This window comes from Metopolophium dirhodum, chromosome 3 (assembly GCF_019925205.1).
Source record: "Metopolophium dirhodum isolate CAU chromosome 3, ASM1992520v1, whole genome shotgun sequence".
Lineage (NCBI taxonomy): Eukaryota > Metazoa > Arthropoda > Insecta > Hemiptera > Aphididae > Metopolophium > Metopolophium dirhodum.
This window is the reverse complement of record NC_083562.1, coordinates 31,254,999-31,280,052: the sequence shown is the minus strand read 5'-3', so window position 1 is coordinate 31,280,052 and position 25,054 is coordinate 31,254,999. Positions and strand designations below refer to the sequence as shown.

The window sequence follows — 25,054 nt, the reverse complement described above, 5'->3', positions numbered from 1 at the left end:
CGTCGGTCCGAAGTTTTTTCAGCAGATGCACTAGGCAGTGTAGGTAGTACTACACGTGTAGCTGTTGTTGCTTTCAGATTTTTAAGCGAATGCCTTGACATTTTTTAATCGAGACCGGGCGCGATCTTACATTAAATATACTTGGATAACGATTCTCAAGTGACTTCATTCCATTTCCTTCATATTTCGAGGAAGCCGTCACGTCTTGTGGCCTTTAACCTTAAAAATCGGATTACAAAAAAATGATCACATCGAATTATTATAGGTACACTGTCAAAATAAGATGGCTCGTCGTCAAACGAATGTTTCGAATTAGACGCTAATTTTACTCAAATATGGCTACGCTGACCACTGGCGATGGCGGCTTACAAAACAACGTTTTCATATTTTTTAAGTTTTTTACTCTTTTATACGACACGTGGTGTTTTTTAATTTTATATTCCAAAGCAGAATATTTTTCTTAGTATTTCGATACATAGAAGTGGACAAACATTTCGCGGGGTAACCCCGTAACACTCCACTCCGCTCATCAAAACTTTAAATACTTATAACTCATCAACTACTCGTCCCAAATTCGATTTTCATGTATCGAAATACCAAGAAAAATATTCTGCTTTGGAATATAAAATTAAAAAACACTATGTTGTCGTATAAAAAAGTAAAAAACTTAAAAAATTATAAGGATAAAAAATATTTAAAAATATAATTTTTTTAATAAAAACGTTGTTTTATAAGCGACTTGAAACGACGTAAAAAAAAAAAAAAAATTACACTATGAAATATTGATTGTTGTTTGATAAAAGAATCGCCCGGTGTTAACTGTATAAGTAGAACAAAATATTTTGACGGTTTGATTGTGACATTAAAAATAATCTAGTTATGTTGTATAATTTGACAAGACGTCAATCAAATAAACCCGGAAATGAATATAGCACGAGGTAATCAGATGATTAGCAATCAAACAATGAAATACAAAATATATTCTAAAAATATTCTAATATGTATCTGTTTTCGGTTATTTGGGAAATGACGACGCGATAAAGTATCGAGATTAGGACTTAACTGTATTGTAAATACCGTGATGCGGGTATTACCGTCGATAACAAGACATTTGGAAACCTAACCTAACCTAACCTAACCTAACCTATCGGAATTTACAATTGGCCATCAGGAACGACGAGGAGGTGAACAAATTGTTGTCCGGAGGGACCATCGCTCAAGGTGGTGTGTTGCCCAACATCCAAGCAGTGCTCTTGCCCAAGAAGACCGAGAAAAAGGCTTAACTTTGCACCTACCTTACCCATGAGTAGCAAACCTGAAGTATCAAGCGTCTTAATACTTTCAACAACAATCGGAAAATTTGTTTCAATATAAGTCGGACCAGGATGAGTTTTGATTATTTTATGAATAATCAAAATATATTTTTTTTGTATATTCAAAATCAACAAAATGTATCATGAGGCAATTGATTAACCCATGTAGACTAGTATTTTATAGTTACACCTTTACGAGTTTTCATTAAATTTGTATCATATTATTGTAGGCATTAACTATACCGGGTGATTCTTTTGTCAAACAACACTCAATACTTCGTAAAGTGTAAATTTTTTGAAAAAATTTTTTTACATTGTTTCAAGTCGCTCATAAAACAACGTTTTTATTAAAAAAAATATTTTTTTATACTTATAATTTTTTAAGTTTTTTACTTTTATGTATATGACAACATATTATAGTGTTTTTTAATTTTATATTCCAAAGCAGAATATTTTTCTTAGCATTTCGATACATAGAAGTGGATAAACATTTCGCTGGGTGACTCCGTACCACTCCACTCCGCTCATCAAAAACTTTAAACACGTATAACTCATAAACTACTCGCCCCAAATTCGATTTTCGTGTATCGAAATACCAAGAAAAAGATTCCGCTTTGGAATGTAAAAATAAAAGACTAAAAAATTTACACTTTATGAAATATTGATTGTTGTTTGATAAAAGAATCACCCGGTATTAACTGTAAATAGGCAATAATATTTTAAAGCCTAGCAACGACGATTGTTCACTTTTGGTTCGATTGTGACATTACAATTAAAGCTAGTATAATATTATATTGTATAATTTGACGACAAGACGTCAATCGAATAAACCAAGAAATTAATATAGCACGAATTATCGGGGTAATCAGATGATTAGCAATTAAACAATGAAATATATTCTGAAGTATATTATTCTAATATCTGTTTTCGGTTATTTGGGAAATCACGACGCGATAAAGTATCGTGATTAGTACACTTGACTGTATTGTAAATAACGTGACGCGGCTATTACCGTCGATAACAAGAAATTTGGTAAAAACATTCTAAAAATAACCCCTTTGCAATTCCATTATTATGTGTTGTCTGTCGATCCGTGGTTATGAAAATATTAATATTAACACGTGAGCGACTGAGTAAGTTATACCTAACCATATTATACCCGTCTACAATGTCAACATGGGTCTTTCGGAATTTTACTTAATTGAAGCCACATAAACACCGAGAATCCTGGATAATTGTTGTTTAGTCATCGATAATCAGTAATAAAAACGTCAATGTTTACATGGTGAATGGCGTACCTGTTTATCAAACTTCCCCAGAGAGCGTGACACGAACATCTATAAATAAACAGACGATAGTCGGCACCGTCGAATTTACTCGATTCCCAATCTAATAATTCTGGACAGGGTTTTTTTTTATTTATTATTGTCTCATATCAGGTATAATAATTATGTAATAATATAATTATACTGCCGCTAGTGTAATATTAACAATCACTATTCATCCCCATCGCCAGAATACAAGTACGTTTTGGTGGCCCTGAAAAGGGCCTTTTTAAGGTATGGTAACTAATGACGATGATCAAAGTTAAGCACGTTCACCGCGGATGCGACGGGCCAACTGGATGTCCTTTGGCATGATGGTGACACGCTTGGCGTGGATCGCGCAAAGATTGGTGTCTTCGAACAGACCTACCAAGTATGCCTCGCTAGCTTCTTGCAACGCCATGACCGCGGAGCTCTGGAAACGCAGGTCGGTCTTGAAGTCCTGGGCGATCTCGCGCACTAGACGTTGGAACGGCAATTTGCGGATCAAAAGTTCTGTGCTCTTCTGATAACGACGGATTTCACGGAGGGCAACGGTTCCCGGACGGTAACGATGTGGTTTTTTCACTCCTCCGGTGGCGGGTGCGCTCTTACGTGCGGCTTTGGTGGCCAACTGTTTCCTGGGCGCCTTTCCGCCGGTAGATTTACGAGCTGTCTGCTTGGTACGTGCCATTGCGCTGCTGGATTAGATTGTTCTGGGTTGGTGTGCAAAACGTGGATGTCGGACGACTGATGTGGTTCGAACACACTGTCGACCGGTATATATACGTAAATGGGAACGGTATGCGTCGTCCTCATTGGACGATGTTTAACGTTTAGAATTTTAGCGGCGGGGGTGGGGGGATAACCGGTCATGGTTCCGATTGGTGGTTCGGTGTCGTGAGAAACGTTTAAAAGGGACTGCGACCTGAAGAAAAGTATCATTCAACGTTCAGTTCACATCCGAGCAAGACGTCCTCTGCCAACTACTCTACAGCCAGCCGTTCTCACCGCTTCAACAGGGCAACAGCGCCCACGGTTCACACCACGAACCCACAACCTCAAAACAGCCGTTCTCACTGCTTCAACAGGGCTCCAGCGCCTACGGTTCACACCACGAACCTTCAACTCAAACAGCCGTTTTCACCGCTCTCCAACAGGGCACCAGCGCCCACAAGTAAGCCGTCGCGGAAGCGACGTCCCTCCGTTATAGCTGTCGTGGGGCCGCGCCCTCACATAGCCACAGCAACCCATCCCCTCCCTAAACAAACCCACGCCAATCAAACATGGGCAAAAAACGCAAAGGGGGTAACCCCCCTACCAACCACCTACTAAAATTCGCACGTCAGCGTTCTGCTCCTCCCTCTCCAACACCATCAAAAACTTCCGACTCCGAAACGTTAGACTCCTTCTCTGACTCAAGCGCCTCGACACAACACTCTCGATCCTCACTAACTTCCGTACAATCTACAGATACATTAACTTCCGTACCTAAACCAAACCAAACAAATAGCTCCGCACAAAATCAGACCACCTCCGTACAAAACCAAACCTCCTCCTCACTAAACCAAATAACCTCCACACCAAATCAAACCACCACCGCATCTAATCAATCTACTTCCGCACCAAACACACCAAAAACTCCGATTAAACCTACATCCGCTAGACCACCACCAATTATGCTAAGCTCCGGCTCCTGGCGGAAGATCGCTCCCGTGATCTACGCCCTCCCAAACCTTGCCCCTACCTCTCTAACCGCCAAATCGTCCTCCAACGGCCAAGTCACCGTCCAAACTTCTGACGCGACCCTTTTCCGACTAATCCAGAAAACCCTACTGCATCATGGTATCGAATTCCACACCTTTTCACTCCCCGAAGAACGATCCATCAAAGTCGTGCTGAAGGGCATCCCACATGATATCCCGGTCGACGAAATCCAAGGGGAGCTGGAAACCCTTGGATTCTCCGTTAAATTCATCCGCCGTTTCGGCACCCCGGAAAAACCGATGCCAATTTGTGTGGTACACATCGCGTCAAATCCAAATTCAAAAGACATTTTCCTGTTAAACAATCTCTTCTATATACAAATTTCCGTCGAACCCCTCAAACCCTCCGGCCCAGCCCAATGCTTTTCGTGCCAACGCTTCGGCCACGGTTCACGCAACTGCGGTCACCCACCCAGATGTGTGAAATGTGCAGGAAACCACTTGGCTAGCGACTGCCAAAAAACCCGCGAACAGGCCCCCACATGCTGCAACTGCGGCGGATCACATACCGCAAATTTCCGAGGTTGCCCCCACTTACTGGCCCAAAACCAACCAAAACCACAAACTCAGGCCCAAACCGTCCAAAAACCAAACAAAACCCTTCCTATTCAAAAAACACCACCTCCCCCACCTGCACCTAGGCCCACCCTGTCCTACGCTACTGCAACTGCCGGAGCAGCTTCCACCTCCCCCACTCCCCAAGCACCACAAATCAACCTGTCCCTGATTCTAAACCTCCTGACCAACCTACTGACTGCCCTGGCAACCAACCAGGACCCCAAAACACTGATGGAAACGACCATAAAAGCATTCCTGACAATTCTCACGCCTCCCAATGAATAACTTAAAAATCCTGTTTTGGAACTCCAACGGTATTACACACAAACTTAATGAACTAACAGCTCTCGCGCTCCAACTAAAAACCGACATAATCTTACTTAACGAAACTCGTCTATCTCCCTCCACCAACCTTCACATTCCAAATTACTTCACGTACAGGAACGACCTACCGACTACCCGGGGCTCGCCCCCTCACGGCGGCACGGCCGTCCTTATTCACCGTCGCATCGTCCACCAACCTATGACTCTTAACACAACCATTCAAACCTCTTCAGTCCTTATCAAACTTAACAACCATGAAATACTTGTATCAGCGGTATACAAACCACCTGGCGCCACTCTCTCGACACCTGACTTAGACTTACTTACCCAAAGCGCGGAATGGCAAATATCGGCAGGCGATTTCAACGCCAAACACCCACTGTGGTACAGCCACTCAACAAACGCAGCCGGCCGTGTTCTCTTCGATCACGTTCAACATTCGGACTATGTCATTACTGCCCCCTCTTCCCCCACACATTTTCCCACTTACACCCGTCACAGACCCGACGTACTCGACATCGCCCTCGCACGTCTACCATACCCGACCCAAATCGAAAACCTCAACGAACTATCTTCCGACCATAACCCTATACTTCTGGAGACTCTATGTACTCCGATCTCATCGTCTCCTCCTACTACTAACCGCTTCATTAACTGGACAAAATACAAAACGATCCTTACCAACTTACCAAACTCTCCCGTACCACCGACAAATGACAAACATTCAATTGACCTAGCAGTCGATTGTCTGACCAAAAACCTGCAACACGCTATCGAAGCTAGCGTATTTACTCCTAAACTCAAAAACTCGTCCCTCTTACTTCCCGACTACATAAAACTAGAAATAACTGGAAAAAACCAACTACGCCGTCTATGGCAGAGAAACCGTGACCCAACCGTTAAACGCCAACTTAACGCCAAAATCGCACTAATTCGTACATTACTTCTAACTCACAAAACTGACCAATGGGACTCCTTCCTAAACTCTCTCGACCAACAAGACAACTCCATTTACAAACTCAACAAAAGCCTCCTTCATAAACGTCCAGCTTCTCACCCTCTGACCGGGCCAAACGGTCTTGTCTTTCCGGCCAAAGACCGAGCCGAGCTGATAGCGGACTCTCTCGAACAACAATTCCAAACCAACCCCGGTCCCGACATACCAGAAGTGACCGCGTACTACCATTCACTACAAAACCACAATACTATAAAATCTAACCTGTTCACCACCCCCGGCACCGTTCAAAAAATCATAAGCGACCTTCGCAAGAAGAAAGCCCCAGGCGATGATCTCATCACCAACACGGCTCTTAAATTTCTTCCCAACAATATCTTACTATCCCTAACGCAAATTATAAACAGCTCCTTCAGAATCTGCTACTTTCCACTTGCCTGGAAAAAAGCAGTCATAATTTCCATTCCCAAACCAGGCAAAGACCACAAACTACCCGTAAACTACCGCCCAATCGCTCTGCTTTCCTCCCTATCAAAAATCTACGAACGACTCATACTCACTCACCTGCAAAACATACTCCGTGACAAAATCCGCCCAGAACAGTTTGCCTTCAGACCCGAACACTCTACTACCCACCAACTGACCAAACTCACTCACCAACTCAGCCAGAACTTTAACAACAACATTAACACCGCTTCTATATTTCTTGATGTGGAGAAAGCTTTCGACAGAGTCTGGCACGCCGGACTCCTTTACAAACTTTCTCAACTCAACATCCCGACCGAAATCATTAAAATTATAGAATCCTTTCTCACCGACCGCACTTTTATCGCTAAAATCGAAGACTCTTTCTCGTCCACCAGACACATTCTCGCAGGCGTCCCTCAAGGATCCTGCCTATCACCAACTCTCTACTTGACCTACATAAACGACATTCCGACGACTTCAAAAGCTCATCTCTCGTTATTCGCCGACGACACGATGTTCTTTACTTACGACCACAACCAAAAACGAGCCGCCATACAGTTACAACACCAACTTAACCTTGCAACCACATGGTTTCACCGATGGCGAATCAAAATAAACGCGACCAAAACTGTAGGTATCATTTTCGGACACTCAAATACCACCCACGTACCACCACTACTACTCGACAACCACTCCATTAACTGGTCCGACAAAGCAAAATACCTCGGCGTCACCATCGGGCGCAAACTCACTTTCGGCAAACATATTCAAAACATCACCAAAAAGGCCACCCGCATCCGAGGTTTGCTTTACCCCATACTAAATCGCACTAGCCCCGTCCCAACGACAACGAAACTTAACATACTAAAACTTTACGTCTCACCAATCCTAACGTACGCTGGCTCTTCTTGGGCACCCTTTATAGGACCCTCTCAATGGAACCAAATCGAATCCGTCCAAAACATCGGCATACGCACCATAACGCGTATGCCCACTATCGTTAGAAATTCGGTCCTTCTAAAATCGACAAATTTCAAATCTATTCAAACCTCCATTCGTTCCCAAACCAAATCAATGTTCTACAAAAATTCTTTCTCGAATCATACTCACATCCGACTTCTAGGTAAAACACACCCTCCCCCAAATACTAAACGTAAATTGAAACCCTACCCACTCTCTTGGACAGAACAATAAATTTAACCATTTCTTCTTAATTTCCATCCACTAGTAGAGGCATAAGCCTGGAATAGTAAACGGCATAGCCATCCCTTTCAAAGCAAAGCAAAGCAGAAAAGTATCAGTCAACGTTCAGTTCACATCCGAGCAAGTTGTCCAACACTATTTCCAACATTCAAAATGACAGGACGAGGCAAAGGAGGAAAAGGTCTGGGAAAAGGAGGCGCGAAACGTCATCGTAAAGTGCTCCGTGATAACATCCAGGGAATCACCAAGCCCGCCATCCGTCGGTTGGCTCGCCGAGGCGGTGTTAAACGTATTTCCGGTTTGATCTACGAAGAGACCCGTGGAGTTCTGAAGGTATTCCTGGAAAACGTGATCCGTGACGCAGTCACGTACACCGAGCACGCCAAGAGGAAGACCGTCACCGCCATGGACGTCGTGTACGCTCTCAAACGACAAGGTCGTACTCTGTACGGTTTCGGAGGTTAAATACTTACTGCTGAAGTTTAAAAACATCTTAAAAAGGCCCTTTTCAGGGCCACCATATGATGATGCCATAATATATCTCGCTTATAAAACCTTAGAGTAAAGAAATATTCCGTTCAAGTTGGTTATTCGTTGGCGTAAATGATAATTCCCAATTTGTTTAAGAAAAAAAACACGCGGAATAACGTTCCGAATATAACAGATTATATTCTATAATATTTTTTTTTTCATGATTATAATTGAAATACTACCGTAAGTCAAAACATAGAAATAACCTTAATCTTGTTATGATATTATTATATTGCGGGACTTTGAATTCAATATTACAAAAAAAGCTTTTTTGCGAATTCCAGTGGTGATTCACTATTTCACTACGTCATTCGTTTCGTGAACCTACCATGAATAAGCTAAGAGGTTTTTGTTTAATGATTTATTTTTAGAATGTTTTTTTTTCGAATTTCATTATGTACATTATAATTGTTATATTACAAGAAACATCGGTTCCTATAATGTGATAGATTAACCATGATGACATGGATAATAGTATAGGTGCTATGAACACGATAGATATTCATATTATTAATAGCCGTTGTGCGGGTATTACCGTCGATAACAAACAATTTGGTGAAAACATTCTAAAAATAACTCACCAATGAAAAACCTCAAAGAATGATATTGAGAATACTTGCAAAAAGGGTGTCCAAAAACGTAGAAAATGTAAATTATTGTTGTAGGAACTAAAATTCAGAAAATTTGTTTCTATAGAAATACCGGGACGGGGAATAATAATAATATCTCGACGTAATTAAATGTCATTATAAGTTAAATCATTGATGCAGTTATAAATAAAATTTCATTTGGGAAATTCTTAATCCATGGTTTTATTTTAACTAATTACAACGAAACTTCGAATTAACTGAGGGCATTGCGTGAATTTTTTCATGTACTTTATCACTTGTAAGACGGACACAACAAATGCGTGTACGTGTACAGGCCACGACGTTGCGCAGGTGAACCGTAAACAATTCACGTTCATTTTTATTTTTTTATTTTAACTTTTCGTCTATCCAGATATAACGCGATGAGACTCCTGAACACCTATTTGCAGTTGTTAATATGACTACTTGTCTTGAGGTCGATCAGCACACATTTTAAGATTATTTATTTATTTTATTTGAATTTAAAATTTTGGAAAATATTTAATATTTAAACAAAATCGACAGGAGTTTAGGAAACGTTAACCTGACCTAACCTAACCTAACGTCGGGAGTTTAGGAAACGTTAACCTAACCTAACCTAACCTAACGTCAGGAGTTTAGGAACGAGAAAATGTGTTGTTATCGATCTCAAGTAAATATTTTAATGTATCCAAATCAGTTTTCAGACGTCTTATCACGCTATCAGGTCCATCGGTAGGTCGGGACAAAAAGTGCATACAAATGAACATAAATTGTTGGTAATCTGCATTGAGTTTCGGCCGAAGTCCTCTCACAATGTGTCATTATAATTATTATTTATTCAACATGATTTCGGTTAAGTACGATGAAGACGAGATTTATTGATAAGGTCTGCCTCGTTAAAATTTCAGGTAGAAACGCCGGTGACGCCGTGCCGTAGCAGAGTCCTAAAACCGTCATATTCGAACAGCCGCTGTTCGTCGGGAAATCGATCGATTGGAAATCTGCAAATTCTATGGTCTCGGGGAACTCGTGGAGAATTAATCCAAAATATTTTTGTAAATTTTCGACTGGTTTCAGTCATACGGCAGACCTTCAAATACGGTTTACGAAAACCCGGTCGGAAGTGTGGAAATAACGACTCGTGGTGGTTTCGTGGTACTGGGTGGCGATGCAATAACCATTGGCGATCGTTTAGAATTTAGTTAGCTTTCCAAAAAGTTCAAAGCCAGATTTTTACCAACATTTCCCGTTGAGATATTGTGAAAAACGATTGTACAACCGTAGCTCGGAGGACGACGCGAATCACACTGGTTTACTAGTTGGCACGGTGCACTGTATATATTTACACATTTTTTTAACACACTTGGTATCGCCGCAGTTAACAGTCGAATTATCCATCGTTTTAAATATATACCTGAACAATTTCATCATCAACATGACAGACACCGTCGCCACAACTCCGGCTCCAGTCGCCGCATCGCCGGCCGCGAAGAAGTCCCCTGCCAAGAAGAAGTTGTCGGCTTCTAAAGTCAAGAAGACCGTTGCGTTGCACCCGACCACCGCCGTGATGGTCACGTCGGCCATCAAGGAGCTCAAGGAGAAGAAAGGTTCGTCGTTACCGGCCATCAAGAAATACTTGGCCGCCAACTACAAAGTCGACCCCGCCAAGCTGGCGCCTTTCATCAGGAAGTTTTTGAAAGCCGCCGTCGCCAACGGTACCGTCGTCCAGACCAAGGGAACCGGCGCTTCGGGACACTTCAAGTTGCCCGTCGCCGAGGTCAAGCCGAAAAAGGCCGTTGTAGCCAAAAAGAAGAAATCCATCGTCAAAAAAGTCAAAGCCGCCGGAACACCGAAGAAGAAGAAGCTCGTAGCCGCCAAGAAACCCGCGGCGGGTGAACCAGCAGCCAAAAAAGCGAAAAAGACCGCTGCGGCGAAGCCCAAGGCGACTACACCAAAGAAGGCCCCAGCCAAAGCGAAAAAGCCGGCCGCCGTCAAACCCAAATCGAAGAAGACTCCGATCAAGAAAACCGCAGCTCCCAAAAAGAAGTAGTGCGGTAGTAAAATACTATCCCTCTTCCTCCCTTAAAACGGTCCTTTTCAGGACCACCAATTTTATGACTCGCACTTCTCTCACCAACTATATTTTTTCGTACATTTTTGTAAGCTGTGTACGATTTTGGTATGACGCGTGATTTAGAAAAACATATTTTATAAAGTGTGTTCGCGTTTGGTCGTTTCAGACTATGGACGGGTGAGACGCACCCAGTTGCGGTTTGGATTATATTGCAATTAATTAAAATAAAAACATCGGTTACAATTGTTAAGGAATTCCCAAATTCAATGTTATTTATAGCAGACTAATAATAACATTTAATTACGTCGAGATACTATTGCCCGTATCGGTATTTCTATAGGTTTTTCATTGATCAGTTATTTTTAGAATGTTTTTACCAAATTCCTTGTGACCCGCACACTGGCTATTAACGACATGAATATTATTTATTATCAAATTATAATGTTATATTTATATCACCTGTGACAATCGCCAATTGTGTTGACGTTCTAATAATTCAAATAAACCGAGACGTGAATAGAAAGACAAGTCGTTAAGCGGTAAAGAATATAACTAAAACTCGCACATTTCGTTACGTTCGGGTTATTTTCATCAAATATTTCGATACTTTCAAATTTCAGTTCGGAGCGGGACGAAGGCAGCTGTTTCTTCGGCGGCGGACATCTGAACGTCTGTCCTTGATACATATTATGACACATCTCTACGTTTCGTCGGAAGAGTCGGTGTTTACGCGTAAGTTTGTTTTAATTTTATTTTGGTGCTCAAATTTACCATTTTAGACTTGAATTGAATTAAATATTTATCGACACGGACAATTTGCTAACTCGGTGACGTATAAACGATTTAAATGATAATAACATTTTAATTACGTCGGTACATTATTGCTTGTATCGGTATTTCTATAGGTTTTTCATTGATGAGTTATTTTTAGAACGTTTTTACCAAATTCCTTGTTATCGACGGTAATAGCTGCACGGCGGCTATTAATGATACGAATATCCATCGAATTTATAGTATACTATTATATGTTTTCCAAGAAACATCATAGGGACCGATAAAATCCTTGAATAACCGGACGCCATTTTTTTTCGTGAATTTCTTTTTTGCCCGACTATTTGCGTTTCCTGGGCGCCTTTCCTTACTTTTGGTACAACCGTGGCACTTGAACCAGAATTTGGCGGATGGTCATTTTTGTTATTTGGATAGACTATATTATCTAATTTGGATAACTGTCGGGAATCGAATAATTCAACAGTGTAACAATATCCACGAGACCACGACGTATAAAACATACATTATAATTATACACGACACTAGCAGCCGATTATAGTCTGTTTATTTATAGATACTTTTGTCCCGCGTTCTGGGGAAGTTTGATGAATAGGTACGCCTTTTACCGAGTAAACATTGACATTGTTATAAATATATTTTTATTACTGATAGTCGATAAATAAACAATAATTATCCAGGATTCTCGGTGTTTATATGGCTTCAATTACGTAAGATACCGATTGTATCTAATTAAAAACTCGAAAGACCCATGTTGACATTACAGTCTGGTTAGGTATAGATATTACTCACAGTCGCTCAAATATATTAACGTTAATTTTTTCATTACCACTTATCGACCGACAGTTAACACATAATAATGAAATTTGCCGTGCCCATACGATTGGATATTTTTAGAATGTTTTTGCCAATTCTCTTGTTTTCGACGGTAATAGCTGCACGGCGGCTATTAATGATACGAATATCCATCGAATTTATAGTATACTATTATATGTTTTCCAAGAAACATCATAGGGACCGATAAAATCCTTGAATAACCGGACGCCATTTTTTTTCGTGAATTTCTTTTTTACCCGACTATTTGCGTTTCCTGGGCGCCTTTCCTTACTTTTGGTACAACCGTGGCACTTGAACCAGAATTTGGCGGATGGTCATTTTTGTTATTTGGATAGACTATATTATCTAATTTGGATAACTGTCGGGAATCGAATAATTCAACAGTGTAACAATATCCACGAGACCACGACGTATAAAACATACATTATAATTATACACGACACTAGCAGCCGATTATAGTCTGTTTATTTATAGATACTTTTGTCCCGCGTTCTGGGGAAGTTTGATGAATAGGTACGCCTTTTACCGAGTAAACATTGACATTGTTATAAATATATTTTTATTACTGATAGTCGATAAATAAACAATAATTATCCAGGATTCTCGGTGTTTATATGGCTTCAATTACGTAAGATACCGATTGTATCTAATTAAAAACTCGAAAGACCCATGTTGACATTACAGTCTGGTTAGGTATAGATATTACTCACAGTCGCTCAAATATATTAACGTTAATTTTTTCATTACCACTTATCGACCGACAGTTAACACATAATAATGAAATTTGCCGTGCCCATACGATTGGATATTTTTAGAATGTTTTTGCCAATTCTCTTGTTTTCGACGGTAATAGCTGCACGGCGGCTATTAATGATACGAATATCCATCGAATTTATAGTATACTATTATATGTTTTCCAAGAAACATCATAGGGACCGATAAAATCCTTGAATAACCGGACGCCATTTTTTTTCGTGAATTTCTTTTTTACCCGACTATTTGCGTTTCCTGGGCGCCTTTCCTTACTTTTGGTACAACCGTGGCACTTGAACCAGAATTTGGCGGATGGTCATTTTTGTTATTTGGATAGACTATATTATCTAATTTGGATAACTGTCGGGAATCGAATAATTCAACAGTGTAACAATATTCACGAGACCACGACGTATAAAACATACATTATAATTATACACGACACTAGCAGCCGATTATAGTCTGTTTATTTATAGATACTTTTGTCCCGCGTTCTGGGGAAGTTTGATGAATAGGTACGCCTTTTACCGAGTAAACATTGACATTGTTATAAATATATTTTTATTACTGATAGTCGATAAATAAACAATAATTATCCAGGATTCTCGGTGTTTATATGACTTCAATTACGTAAGATACCGATTGTATCTAATTAAAAACTCGAAAGACCCATGTTGACATTACAGTCTGGTTAGGTATAGATATTACTCACAGTCGCTCAAATATATTAACGTTAATTTTTTCATTACCACTTATCGACCGACAGTTAACACATAATAATGAAATTTGCCGTGCCCATACGATTGGATATTTTTAGAATGTTTTTGCCAATTCTCTTGTTTTCGACGGTAAAACCCGCACAACGTCTATTAATATCCATCGCATTTATAATAATACACGATGATATTACATCATTCTATCACAGAACTCGATGTTTCAGTAAATTTCTTACGTAACCGGACAGCATTTTTTTTCGTTAACTATCCCGATAATCACGCAGTGCTCCCCGCTCTGTACACACTGCAAATGTTCAAAATATTCTACGTGCGATAGTTTTAGTTCAAAAATAATGGTTGTTAGAGAGAACAGAAATTTTATAGCGATTGGTGGCCCTGAAAAGGGCCGTTTTAGTTGAGTAATGATATTTCACAAAACGGGAGACTTATTTGGAGCTGGTGTACTTGGTCACAGCCTTGGTTCCTTCACTGACGGCGTGCTTGGCCAATTCACCGGGCAACAAGAGTCGGACGGCAGTTTGGATTTCCCGGCTGGTAATGGTCGAACGTTTGTTGTAGTGGGCCAGACGACTGGATTCGGCGGCGATGCGCTCGAACAGGTCGTTGACGAAGCTGTTCATGATGCTCATGGCTTTGGACGAGACTCCGGTGTCGGGATGTACTTGTTTCAACACTTTGTAGATGTAAATTGCGTACGATTCTTTCCTCTTGGGCTTGCGCTTCTTGTCGGACTTGGCGATGTTCTTTTGTGCCTTGCCGGACGACTTCTTCATTGCTTTGCCCGCCGATTTTCCTCCTGGAGCCATTTCGAATAGTTGTAAATAGACTTGTTGACTACTGAAACGTTGTGTACTGAGTGATAATTTGATTTTTTGCATTGCATTGCAAGTAGGACGACCATAGATTGGTCTATGTGCTCTTTTCAGGCGGATGCCTATTAAGAGATGAATGATATGGCAGGTAGGTTTAGGTATACTATGACTGTGACCAATCGAATGGTCGTATTTTAGGAGTTGATCTTATTGTCGATACGGCTTCATCACGGCCCAAGTTTTTAATATGATTGTGGTTTGAGAAGGTGTTTTGATAGAATAGTCTTTTTGAATTATCCTTTACTACTTCATGTATGGTTTTTATTCTGGCAGAGTCACGAATGTTCTGGTTTGATACGAATCTCAAGAGGCCAGCACTGGACCGTACGCAACTGGTCTGAACTGATTCAATGAGATTCCAGTTAGATGGCGAAATACAAGGGCCCCAGGCCTCGGCGGCGTATGTTAAGAGAGGTCTTATGTACATGAGATAGATTTGAATTTTGGATTTGAGCGGCACTGGGCTGCGGCTATTTAGGACTGGGTTGAGCATATTTTTGCATCTGCGCGCTTTGACGAGAGTATTTTTGACGTGGTTGTTGAATGTTAGGTATTTGTCGAAAGTGACTCCAAGGTACTTTGCATGGTTTGTCCACGGGATGGGTACACCTGCCATGGTAATTTGACTCAAATTAAACGTGGTGTTTTTGTTGAACAAAATAGCTACTGTCTTACTTGTGTTGATGCCTAGCCTCCAGTTTTTGAACCATGTTAAGGCCAGGTTAATTTGCCTTTGAAGTGCATTAATTGCGTATTTAGGGTTACGATTTGAGGCTAGAAACATGGTGTCGTCGGCGAATAAAGCGAGACTGCTGTTAGCGTTAACAGGTATGTCGTTTGTGTATATCAGGTATAGGTATGGTGACAGGCAGGAGCCTTGTGGCACACCTGCTCTGATTGGACGGTTACTGGAGACAGAATTATCGACACGAACGTTAAAATATCTGTCGGATAAGAACGATTGGATAAGCTTAATTAAGTGGATTGGGGTACCAATTTTGAATTTGATAATTTGACTTTGCTTTGCTTTGCTTTGGGAGGGGTGGCTATGCCGTTTACTATTCCAGGCTTGTGCCTCTACTAGTGGATGGATTTTGGGGTTGATTGGTAGGTTCAGTTATGTTAGTCAGTCCAATTTAATGGGTATGGTTTGAGTAAACGTTTGGTGGTTGGAGGGGAGTGGGTTTTACCTAAGAGGCGGATATGATCGTATTCGGAAAAAGAGTTTTTGTAGAACATTGTTTTTGATTGAGAGCAAATGGAATTTTGAATAGATTTGAAGTTGGCTGATTTTAAAAGGGCCGAGTTTCTAACGATAGTGGGCATACCGGTTATCGTGCGTATGCCGATGTTTTGGACGGATTCAATACGTCTCCAATGGGAGGGGCCGATAAAGGGTGCCCAGGAAGAGCCAGCATATGTAAGTATAGGGGTCACGTAGAGTTTAAGTATGTTAAGTTTTGTTTTCAGCGGAACGGGACTGGTACGGTTAAGTAAGGGGTAAAGCATACCACGGACGCGGGTAGCTTTTTTGGTTACGTCTTGAATGTGTTGGTTGAATGTAAGTTTACGTCCAATCGTGACGCCTAAGTATTTGGCCTGTTTTGACCAGTTAACGGGTTGGTTATCGATGGTTAGAGGTGGAATGTGGGTTGTATTAGAACGCCCGAAGAGGACTCCTACTGTTTTGGTCGGGTTTATTTTGATTCGCCACCTGTGGAACCAGTTGGACGCGAGGTTGAGTTGGTGTTGTAGTTGTATGGTTGCACGTTTGGGGTTTTTGTTACTAGTAAAGAACATCGTGTCGTCAGCGAAGAGCGAGAGGTTGGCTTTAGGAGTCGTTGGAATGTCGTTAATGTACGTCAAGTATAGCGTCGGTGAGAGACAGGAGCCCTGAGGGACTCCTGCGAGTACGTGTCTGGTAGTAGAGAAGGAATGTTCGATTTTAGTGGTAAAAGTACGGTCGGTGAGAAAGGATTGGATGATTTTTACGATTTCTAACGAGATGTTGAGTTTGGAGAGTTTGTAGAGTAGGCCTTCGTGCCAGACGCGGTCGAAGGCTTTCTCCACGTCGAGGAAGACGGAAGCAGTGTTTAAGTCGTTGTTAAAGTTTTCGCTCAGTTGGTGGGTGAGTTTGGTCAGTTGTAGTGTGGTCGAGTGTTCGGGTCTGAAGGCGAACTGTTCGGGACGGATTTTGTTTTTGAGTTTGTCTTGTAGGTGGGTGAGGATGAGTCGTTCGTAAATTTTGGACAGGGAGGAGAGGAGGGCGATTGGTCTATAGTTTTCGGGTTGTTTATGGTCTTTGCCAGGTTTGGGAATGGAGATGATGACTGCTTTTTTCCAGGCAAGGGGAAAGTAGCAGATTCTGAAGGCGCTGTTGATGATCCGAGTAAGGGACAGTATAACGTTGTTCGGTAGGAATTTAAGAGCCGTGTTGGTGATGAGGTCGTCACCTGGGGCTTTCTTTTTGCGAAGGTTGCGAATTATGTCTTGTATCTGGCCGGGAGTGGTAAAGAGGTTAGATCGGGTGATGTCAAGGCCTTGTAGGTACTGGGAGTGAGCGGTTACGTCTGGTAAGTCGGGGCCGGGGTTTGTTTGAAATTGACGTTCGAGCGAGTCGGCTATCAGCTCTGCTCGTTCGTTGGCCGGAAAAACTAGGCCGTCGGGGCCGGTTAGTGGGTGAGATGCTGGACGTTTGTGTAAGAGACATTTGTTGAGTTTGTATATTGAACCGTCTTGGTGGTCTAGTGAGTTAAGAAAGATGTCCCATTGGTCAGTATTGTGCGTTGCGAGTAAGGTACGTATGAGAGATATTTTGGCGTTTAGTTGTCGTTTAATTGTCGGGTCGCGGTTTATTTGCCATTCACGGCGTATACGGTTTTTGTCTTGTATTTCCAGTTTAATGTAGTCTGGTACTACAGTGGACGGGTGTTTGCGTGTCGGTACGTATACGCTGGATTCAACCGCTTGTTGGATATGTTTTGTGAGGTTTTCGATTGCCAGGTCGATAGACTCGCGGTCGTTGGTCGGTTGAGTGGTTGAGTTCGGTAAGTTCGCGAGAGTTGTCGTGTATTTTTTCCAGTTAATAAACCGATTCGTAACCGGTGGAGAAGAAGAGATCGGAGTGCAGAGTGTATCTAGAAGAATGGGGTTGTGGTCGGAAGATAGTTCGTTGAGGTTAGTGATTTGGGTTTGATAGGGTAGTCGTACGAGGGCGATGTCGAGTATGTCAGGTCTGTATCGTGTGCATGTCGGGAAATGTGTGGGAGAAGAGGGAGCAGTTACAGAGTAGTCCGATTGTTGTGCGTGGTCAAAGAGGACACGGCCGGCAGCGTTAGTCGTGTGGCTATACCACAGCGGATGTTTGGCGTTGAAGTCGCCTGCCGAAATTTGCCATTCGGCACTCTTTGTCAAAAGGTCGAGGTCGTTTGTCGTTAGTAGGGTTCCGGGTGGTTTGTATACGGCTGAAATAAGTACTTCGTGGCCGTTGAGTTGTACGAGGATGGAAGAGGTTTGGATGGTTGTGTTTAGAGTAACTGGTTGGTGAACGATACGTCGGTTGACGAGAACGGCCGTGCCTCCGTGGGCGGGCGAGCCCCGCACGGGCGGCAGGTCGTTCCTGTACGTAAAAAAGTTAGGAATGTGAAGTCTGGCCGAGGGTTTTAGGTGGGTTTCGTTAAGTAGGATTATGTCGGTTTTCAGTTTTAGTGCTAAAGAGCGCAGTTCGTCAAGTTTGTGGTTAATGCCGTTTGAGTTCCAAAATAGAATTTTTAAGTTATCCATTTTGGGGGGATAGTATGTTTAAGAATGATTGTATTGCTGTTTGTATCAGGGTTTTGGGGTCCTGGTTGTTTACTATGGCTGTTAAGAGGTTGGTCAGGAGGTTTAAAATGAGGGACAGGTTAATTTGTGGGGCTTCGGGACTGGTCGGTTTTGGTGGTGGTGGTGGTGGTGGTGGGGGCGCTTGGCCGGTGGTGGCTGCAGCGTACGAGCGGGTTTGGGGTTTTATTGTAGTTGTTGGTGGGGGCAGGGGTGGTGTAAAAGATTGAGTTGTCGGTGGCAGGGTTTGGGGTTTGGTTGTTGGTGGTGCGATTTTGGGTTTTATCGTCAAGAGATGTGGGCATCCGCGGAAAATTGATAATTTGATATTACATCACTGGGTATATATTACCAAATCCAAGCGACATGCCGTTCGTTTATTGGTGTAAAAACCCACAGTGATGACGGTATAAATAGAATCGTCGATTAGTCCATAACAACGGAAAATGGAAATTTCTCCACGAGTACGTTTCACGATTATGCCGAACGAAAACCACAACGTTTGGTAATGAAAATCAACCGAACGGTGTGACGTAGTATCGTAGTGTTGTTATCTCTGTCCAATCACAGAATTGCTATCCACAATTTTACTATATAAACGAAAATTTCAGGAAAATTATACATCAGTCTCATCTAGTATCGAATCTGAACCATACCAAGCACTATAAAAATCATGAGCGGACGCGGCAAAGCAGGAAAATCGAAGGGAGGCAAATCCAAGACCAGGTCGTCCCGCGCCGGACTCCAGTTCCCGGTCGGTCGTATCCATCGTCTGTTGAGAAAAGGAAACTACGCCGAACGTGTCGGAGCCGGAGCACCGGTATACCTGGCCGCCGTCATGGAGTACTTGGCAGCTGAAGTTTTGGAGTTGGCCGGTAACGCGGCCCGTGACAACAAGAAGTCTCGTATCATCCCCAGACATTTGCAATTGGCCATCAGGAACGACGAGGAGTTGAACAAATTGTTGTCCGGAGTGACCATCGCTCAAGGTGGTGTGTTGCCCAACATCCAAGCCGTGCTCTTGCCCAAGAAGACCGAGAAGAAGGCTTAACTTTCGATACCCCTTACCCAACAAACACAGTTAATAAAACGGCCCTTTTCAGGGCCACCAAAATCAAAACAAACGTCGGTCCGAAGTTTTTTCAGCAGATGCACTAGGCAGTGTAGGTAGTACTACACGTGTAGCTGTTGTTGCTTTCAGATTTTTAAGCGAATGCCTTGACATTTTTTAATCGAGACCGGGCGCGATCTTACATTAAATATACTTGGATAACGATTCTCAAGTGACTTCATTCCATTTCCTTCATATTTCGAGGAAGCCGTCACGTCTTGTGGCCTTTAACCTTAAAAATCGGATTACAAAAAAATGATCACATCGAATTATTATAGGTACACTGTCAAAATAAGATGGCTCGTCGTCAAACGAATGTTTCGAATTAGACGCTAATTTTACTCAAATATGGCTACGCTGACCACTGGCGATGGCGGCTTACAAAACAACGTTTTCATATTTTTTAAGTTTTTTACTCTTTTATACGACACGTGGTGTTTTTTAATTTTATATTCCAAAGCAGAATATTTTTCTTAGTATTTCGATACATAGAAGTGGACAAACATTTCGCGGGGTAACCCCGTAACACTCCACTCCGCTCATCAAAACTTTAAATACTTATAACTCATCAACTACTCGTCCCAAATTCGATTTTCATGTATCGAAATACCAAGAAAAATATTCTGCTTTGGAATATAAAATTAAAAAACACTATGTTGTCGTATAAAAAAGTAAAAAACTTAAAAAATTATAAGGATAAAAAATATTTAAAAATATAATTTTTTTAATAAAAACGTTGTTTTATAAGCGACTTGAAACGACGTAAAAAAAAAAAAAAATTACACTATGAAATATTGATTGTTGTTTGATAAAAGAATCGCCCGGTGTTAACTGTATAAGTAGAACAAAATATTTTGACGGTTTGATTGTGACATTAAAAATAATCTAGTTATGTTGTATAATTTGACAAGACGTCAATCAAATAAACCCGGAAATGAATATAGCACGAGGTAATCAGATGATTAGCAATCAAACAATGAAATACAAAATATATTCTAAAAATATTCTAATATGTATCTGTTTTCGGTTATTTGGGAAATGACGACGCGATAAAGTATCGAGATTAGGACTTAACTGTATTGTAAATACCGTGATGCGGGTATTACCGTCGATAACAAGACATTTGGAAACCTAACCTAACCTAACCTAACCTAACCTATCGGAATTTACAATTGGCCATCAGGAACGACGAGGAGGTGAACAAATTGTTGTCCGGAGGGACCATCGCTCAAGGTGGTGTGTTGCCCAACATCCAAGCAGTGCTCTTGCCCAAGAAGACCGAGAAAAAGGCTTAACTTTGCACCTACCTTACCCATGAGTAGCAAACCTGAAGTATCAAGCGTCTTAATACTTTCAACAACAATCGGAAAATTTGTTTCAATATAAGTCGGACCAGGATGAGTTTTGATTATTTTATGAATAATCAAAATATATTTTTTTTGTATATTCAAAATCAACAAAATGTATCATGAGGCAATTGATTAACCCATGTAGACTAGTATTTTATAGTTACACCTTTACGAGTTTTCATTAAATTTGTATCATATTATTGTAGGCATTAACTATACCGGGTGATTCTTTTGTCAAACAACACTCAATACTTCGTAAAGTGTAAATTTTTTGAAAAAATTTTTTTACATTGTTTCAAGTCGCTCATAAAACAACGTTTTTATTAAAAAAAATATTTTTTTATACTTATAATTTTTTAAGTTTTTTACTTTTATGTATATGACAACATATTATAGTGTTTTTTAATTTTATATTCCAAAGCAGAATATTTTTCTTAGCATTTCGATACATAGAAGTGGATAAACATTTCGCTGGGTGACTCCGTACCACTCCACTCCGCTCATCAAAAACTTTAAACACGTATAACTCATAAACTACTCGCCCCAAATTCGATTTTCGTGTATCGAAATACCAAGAAAAAGATTCCGCTTTGGAATGTAAAAATAAAAGACTAAAAAATTTACACTTTATGAAATATTGATTGTTGTTTGATAAAAGAATCACCCGGTATTAACTGTAAATAGGCAATAATATTTTAAAGCCTAGCAACGACGATTGTTCACTTTTGGTTCGATTGTGACATTACAATTAAAGCTAGTATAATATTATATTGTATAATTTGACGACAAGACGTCAATCGAATAAACCAAGAAATTAATATAGCACGAATTATCGGGGTAATCAGATGATTAGCAATTAAACAATGAAATATATTCTGAAGTATATTATTCTAATATCTGTTTTCGGTTATTTGGGAAATCACGACGCGATAAAGTATCGTGATTAGTACACTTGACTGTATTGTAAATAACGTGACGCGGCTATTACCGTCGATAACAAGAAATTTGGTAAAAACATTCTAAAAATAACCCCTTTGCAATTCCATTATTATGTGTTGTCTGTCGATCCGTGGTTATGAAAATATTAATATTAACACGTGAGCGACTGAGTAAGTTATACCTAACCATATTATACCCGTCTACAATGTCAACATGGGTCTTTCGGAATTTTACTTAATTGAAGCCACATAAACACCGAGAATCCTGGATAATTGTTGTTTAGTCATCGATAATCAGTAATAAAAACGTCAATGTTTACATGGTGAATGGCGTACCTGTTTATCAAACTTCCCCAGAGAGCGTGACACGAACATCTATAAATAAACAGACGATAGTCGGCACCGTCGAATTTACTCGATTCCCAATCTAATAATTCTGGACAGGGTTTTTTTTTATTTATTATTGTCTCATATCAGGTATAATAATTATGTAATAATATAATTATACTGCCGCTAGTGTAATATTAACAATCACTATTCATCCCCATCGCCAGAATACAAGTACGTTTTGGTGGCCCTGAAAAGGGCCTTTTTAAGGTATGGTAACTAATGACGATGATCAAAGTTAAGCACGTTCACCGCGGATGCGACGGGCCAACTGGATGTCCTTTGGCATGATGGTGACACGCTTGGCGTGGATCGCGCAAAGATTGGTGTCTTCGAACAGACCTACCAAGTATGCCTCGCTAGCTTCTTGCAACGCCATGACCGCGGAGCTCTGGAAACGCAGGTCGGTCTTGAAGTCCTGGGCGATCTCGCGCACTAGACGTTGGAACGGCAATTTGCGGATCAAAAGTTCTGTGCTCTTCTGATAACGACGGATTTCACGGAGGGCAACGGTTCCCGGACGGTAACGATGTGGTTTTTTCACTCCTCCGGTGGCGGGTGCGCTCTTACGTGCGGCTTTGGTGGCCAACTGTTTCCTGGGCGCCTTTCCGCCGGTAGATTTACGAGCTGTCTGCTTGGTACGTGCCATTGCGCTGCTGGATTAGATTGTTCTGGGTTGGTGTGCAAAACGTGGATGTCGGACGACTGATGTGGTTCGAACACACTGTCGACCGGTATATATACGTAAATGGGAACGGTATGCGTCGTCCTCATTGGACGATGTTTAACGTTTAGAATTTTAGCGGCGGGGGTGGGGGGATAACCGGTCATGGTTCCGATTGGTGGTTCGGTGTCGTGAGAAACGTTTAAAAGGGACTGCGACCTGAAGAAAAGTATCAGTCAACGTTCAGTTCACATCCGAGCAAGTTGTCCAACACTATTTCCAACATTCAAAATGACAGGACGAGGCAAAGGAGGAAAAGGTCTGGGAAAAGGAGGCGCGAAACGTCATCGTAAAGTGCTCCGTGATAACATCCAGGGAATCACCAAGCCCGCCATCCGTCGGTTGGCTCGCCGAGGCGGTGTTAAACGTATTTCCGGTTTGATCTACGAAGAGACCCGTGGAGTTCTGAAGGTATTCCTGGAAAACGTGATCCGTGACGCAGTCACGTACACCGAGCACGCCAAGAGGAAGACCGTCACCGCCATGGACGTCGTGTACGCTCTCAAACGACAAGGTCGTACTCTGTACGGTTTCGGAGGTTAAATACTTACTGCTGAAGTTTAAAAACATCTTAAAAAGGCCCTTTTCAGGGCCACCATATGATGATGCCATAATATATCTCGCTTATAAAACCTTAGAGTAAAGAAATATTCCGTTCAAGTTGGTTATTCGTTGGCGTAAATGATAATTCCCAATTTGTTTAAGAAAAAAAACACGCGGAATAACGTTCCGAATATAACAGATTATATTCTATAATATTTTTTTTTTTCATGATTATAATTGAAATACTACCGTAAGTCAAAACATAGAAATAACCTTAATCTTGTTATGATATTATTATATTGCGGGACTTTGAATTCAATATTACAAAAAAAGCTTTTTTGCGAATTCCAGTGGTGATTCACTATTTCACTACGTCATTCGTTTCGTGAACCTACCATGAATAAGCTAAGAGGTTTTTGTTTAATGATTTATTTTTAGAATGTTTTTTTTTCGAATTTCATTATGTACATTATAATTGTTATATTACAAGAAACATCGGTTCCTATAATGTGATAGATTAACCATGATGACATGGATAATAGTATAGGTGCTATGAACACGATAGATATTCATATTATTAATAGCCGTTGTGCGGGTATTACCGTCGATAACAAACAATTTGGTGAAAACATTCTAAAAATAACTCACCAATGAAAAACCTCAAAGAATGATATTGAGAATACTTGCAAAAAGGGTGTCCAAAAACGTAGAAAATGTAAATTATTGTTGTAGGAACTAAAATTCAGAAAATTTGTTTCTATAGAAATACCGGGACGGGGAATAATAATAATATCTCGACGTAATTAAATGTCATTATAAGTTAAATCATTGATGCAGTTATAAATAAAATTTCATTTGGGAAATTCTTAATCCATGGTTTTATTTTAACTAATTACAACGAAACTTCGAATTAACTGAGGGCATTGCGTGAATTTTTTCATGTACTTTATCACTTGTAAGACGGACACAACAAATGCGTGTACGTGTACAGGCCACGACGTTGCGCAGGTGAACCGTAAACAATTCACGTTCATTTTTATTTTTTTATTTTAACTTTTCGTCTATCCAGATATAACGCGATGAGACTC

The 25,054-nt window shown here is 40.9% G+C and overlaps 6 protein-coding genes across 6 annotated transcripts; 4 read left to right on the top strand and 2 right to left on the bottom strand.

Annotated features, from left to right (window-relative positions):
• Positions 1-2,314: 2,314 nt before the first annotated feature.
• Positions 2,315-3,350, bottom strand: LOC132940331 (histone H3). Its single transcript, XM_061007859.1, has one exon. It carries the CDS (start codon positions 3,309-3,311, stop codon positions 2,901-2,903), a length of 411 nt encoding a protein of 136 aa, XP_060863842.1. The 5' UTR covers positions 3,312-3,350; the 3' UTR covers positions 2,315-2,900.
• A 4,649-nt stretch (positions 3,351-7,999) lies between these two features.
• LOC132940336 (histone H4) lies at positions 8,000-8,398 on the top strand. The gene has a single exon (XM_061007863.1). The coding sequence runs from the start codon at positions 8,045-8,047 to the stop codon at positions 8,354-8,356; it is 312 nt and encodes a 103-aa protein (XP_060863846.1). The 5' UTR covers positions 8,000-8,044; the 3' UTR covers positions 8,357-8,398.
• Positions 8,399-10,404: 2,006 nt separating this feature from the next.
• Positions 10,405-11,121, top strand: LOC132941404 (histone H1A, sperm-like). Its single transcript, XM_061009442.1, has one exon. The coding sequence runs from the start codon at positions 10,469-10,471 to the stop codon at positions 11,081-11,083; it is 615 nt and encodes a 204-aa protein (XP_060865425.1). The 5' UTR covers positions 10,405-10,468; the 3' UTR covers positions 11,084-11,121.
• Positions 11,122-14,599: 3,478 nt separating this feature from the next.
• On the bottom strand, positions 14,600-15,065 carry LOC132940975 (histone H2B-like). Its single transcript, XM_061008810.1, has one exon. The coding sequence runs from the start codon at positions 15,027-15,029 to the stop codon at positions 14,649-14,651; it is 381 nt and encodes a 126-aa protein (XP_060864793.1). The 5' UTR covers positions 15,030-15,065; the 3' UTR covers positions 14,600-14,648.
• Positions 15,066-19,310: 4,245 nt separating this feature from the next.
• LOC132941942 (histone H2A-like) lies at positions 19,311-20,029 on the top strand. The gene has a single exon (XM_061010202.1). It carries the CDS (start codon positions 19,588-19,590, stop codon positions 19,963-19,965), a length of 378 nt encoding a protein of 125 aa, XP_060866185.1. The 5' UTR covers positions 19,311-19,587; the 3' UTR covers positions 19,966-20,029.
• A 3,497-nt stretch (positions 20,030-23,526) lies between these two features.
• LOC132940516 (histone H4) lies at positions 23,527-24,008 on the top strand. Its single transcript, XM_061008170.1, has one exon. It carries the CDS (start codon positions 23,655-23,657, stop codon positions 23,964-23,966), a length of 312 nt encoding a protein of 103 aa, XP_060864153.1. The 5' UTR covers positions 23,527-23,654; the 3' UTR covers positions 23,967-24,008.
• Positions 24,009-25,054: the final 1,046 nt, after the last annotated feature.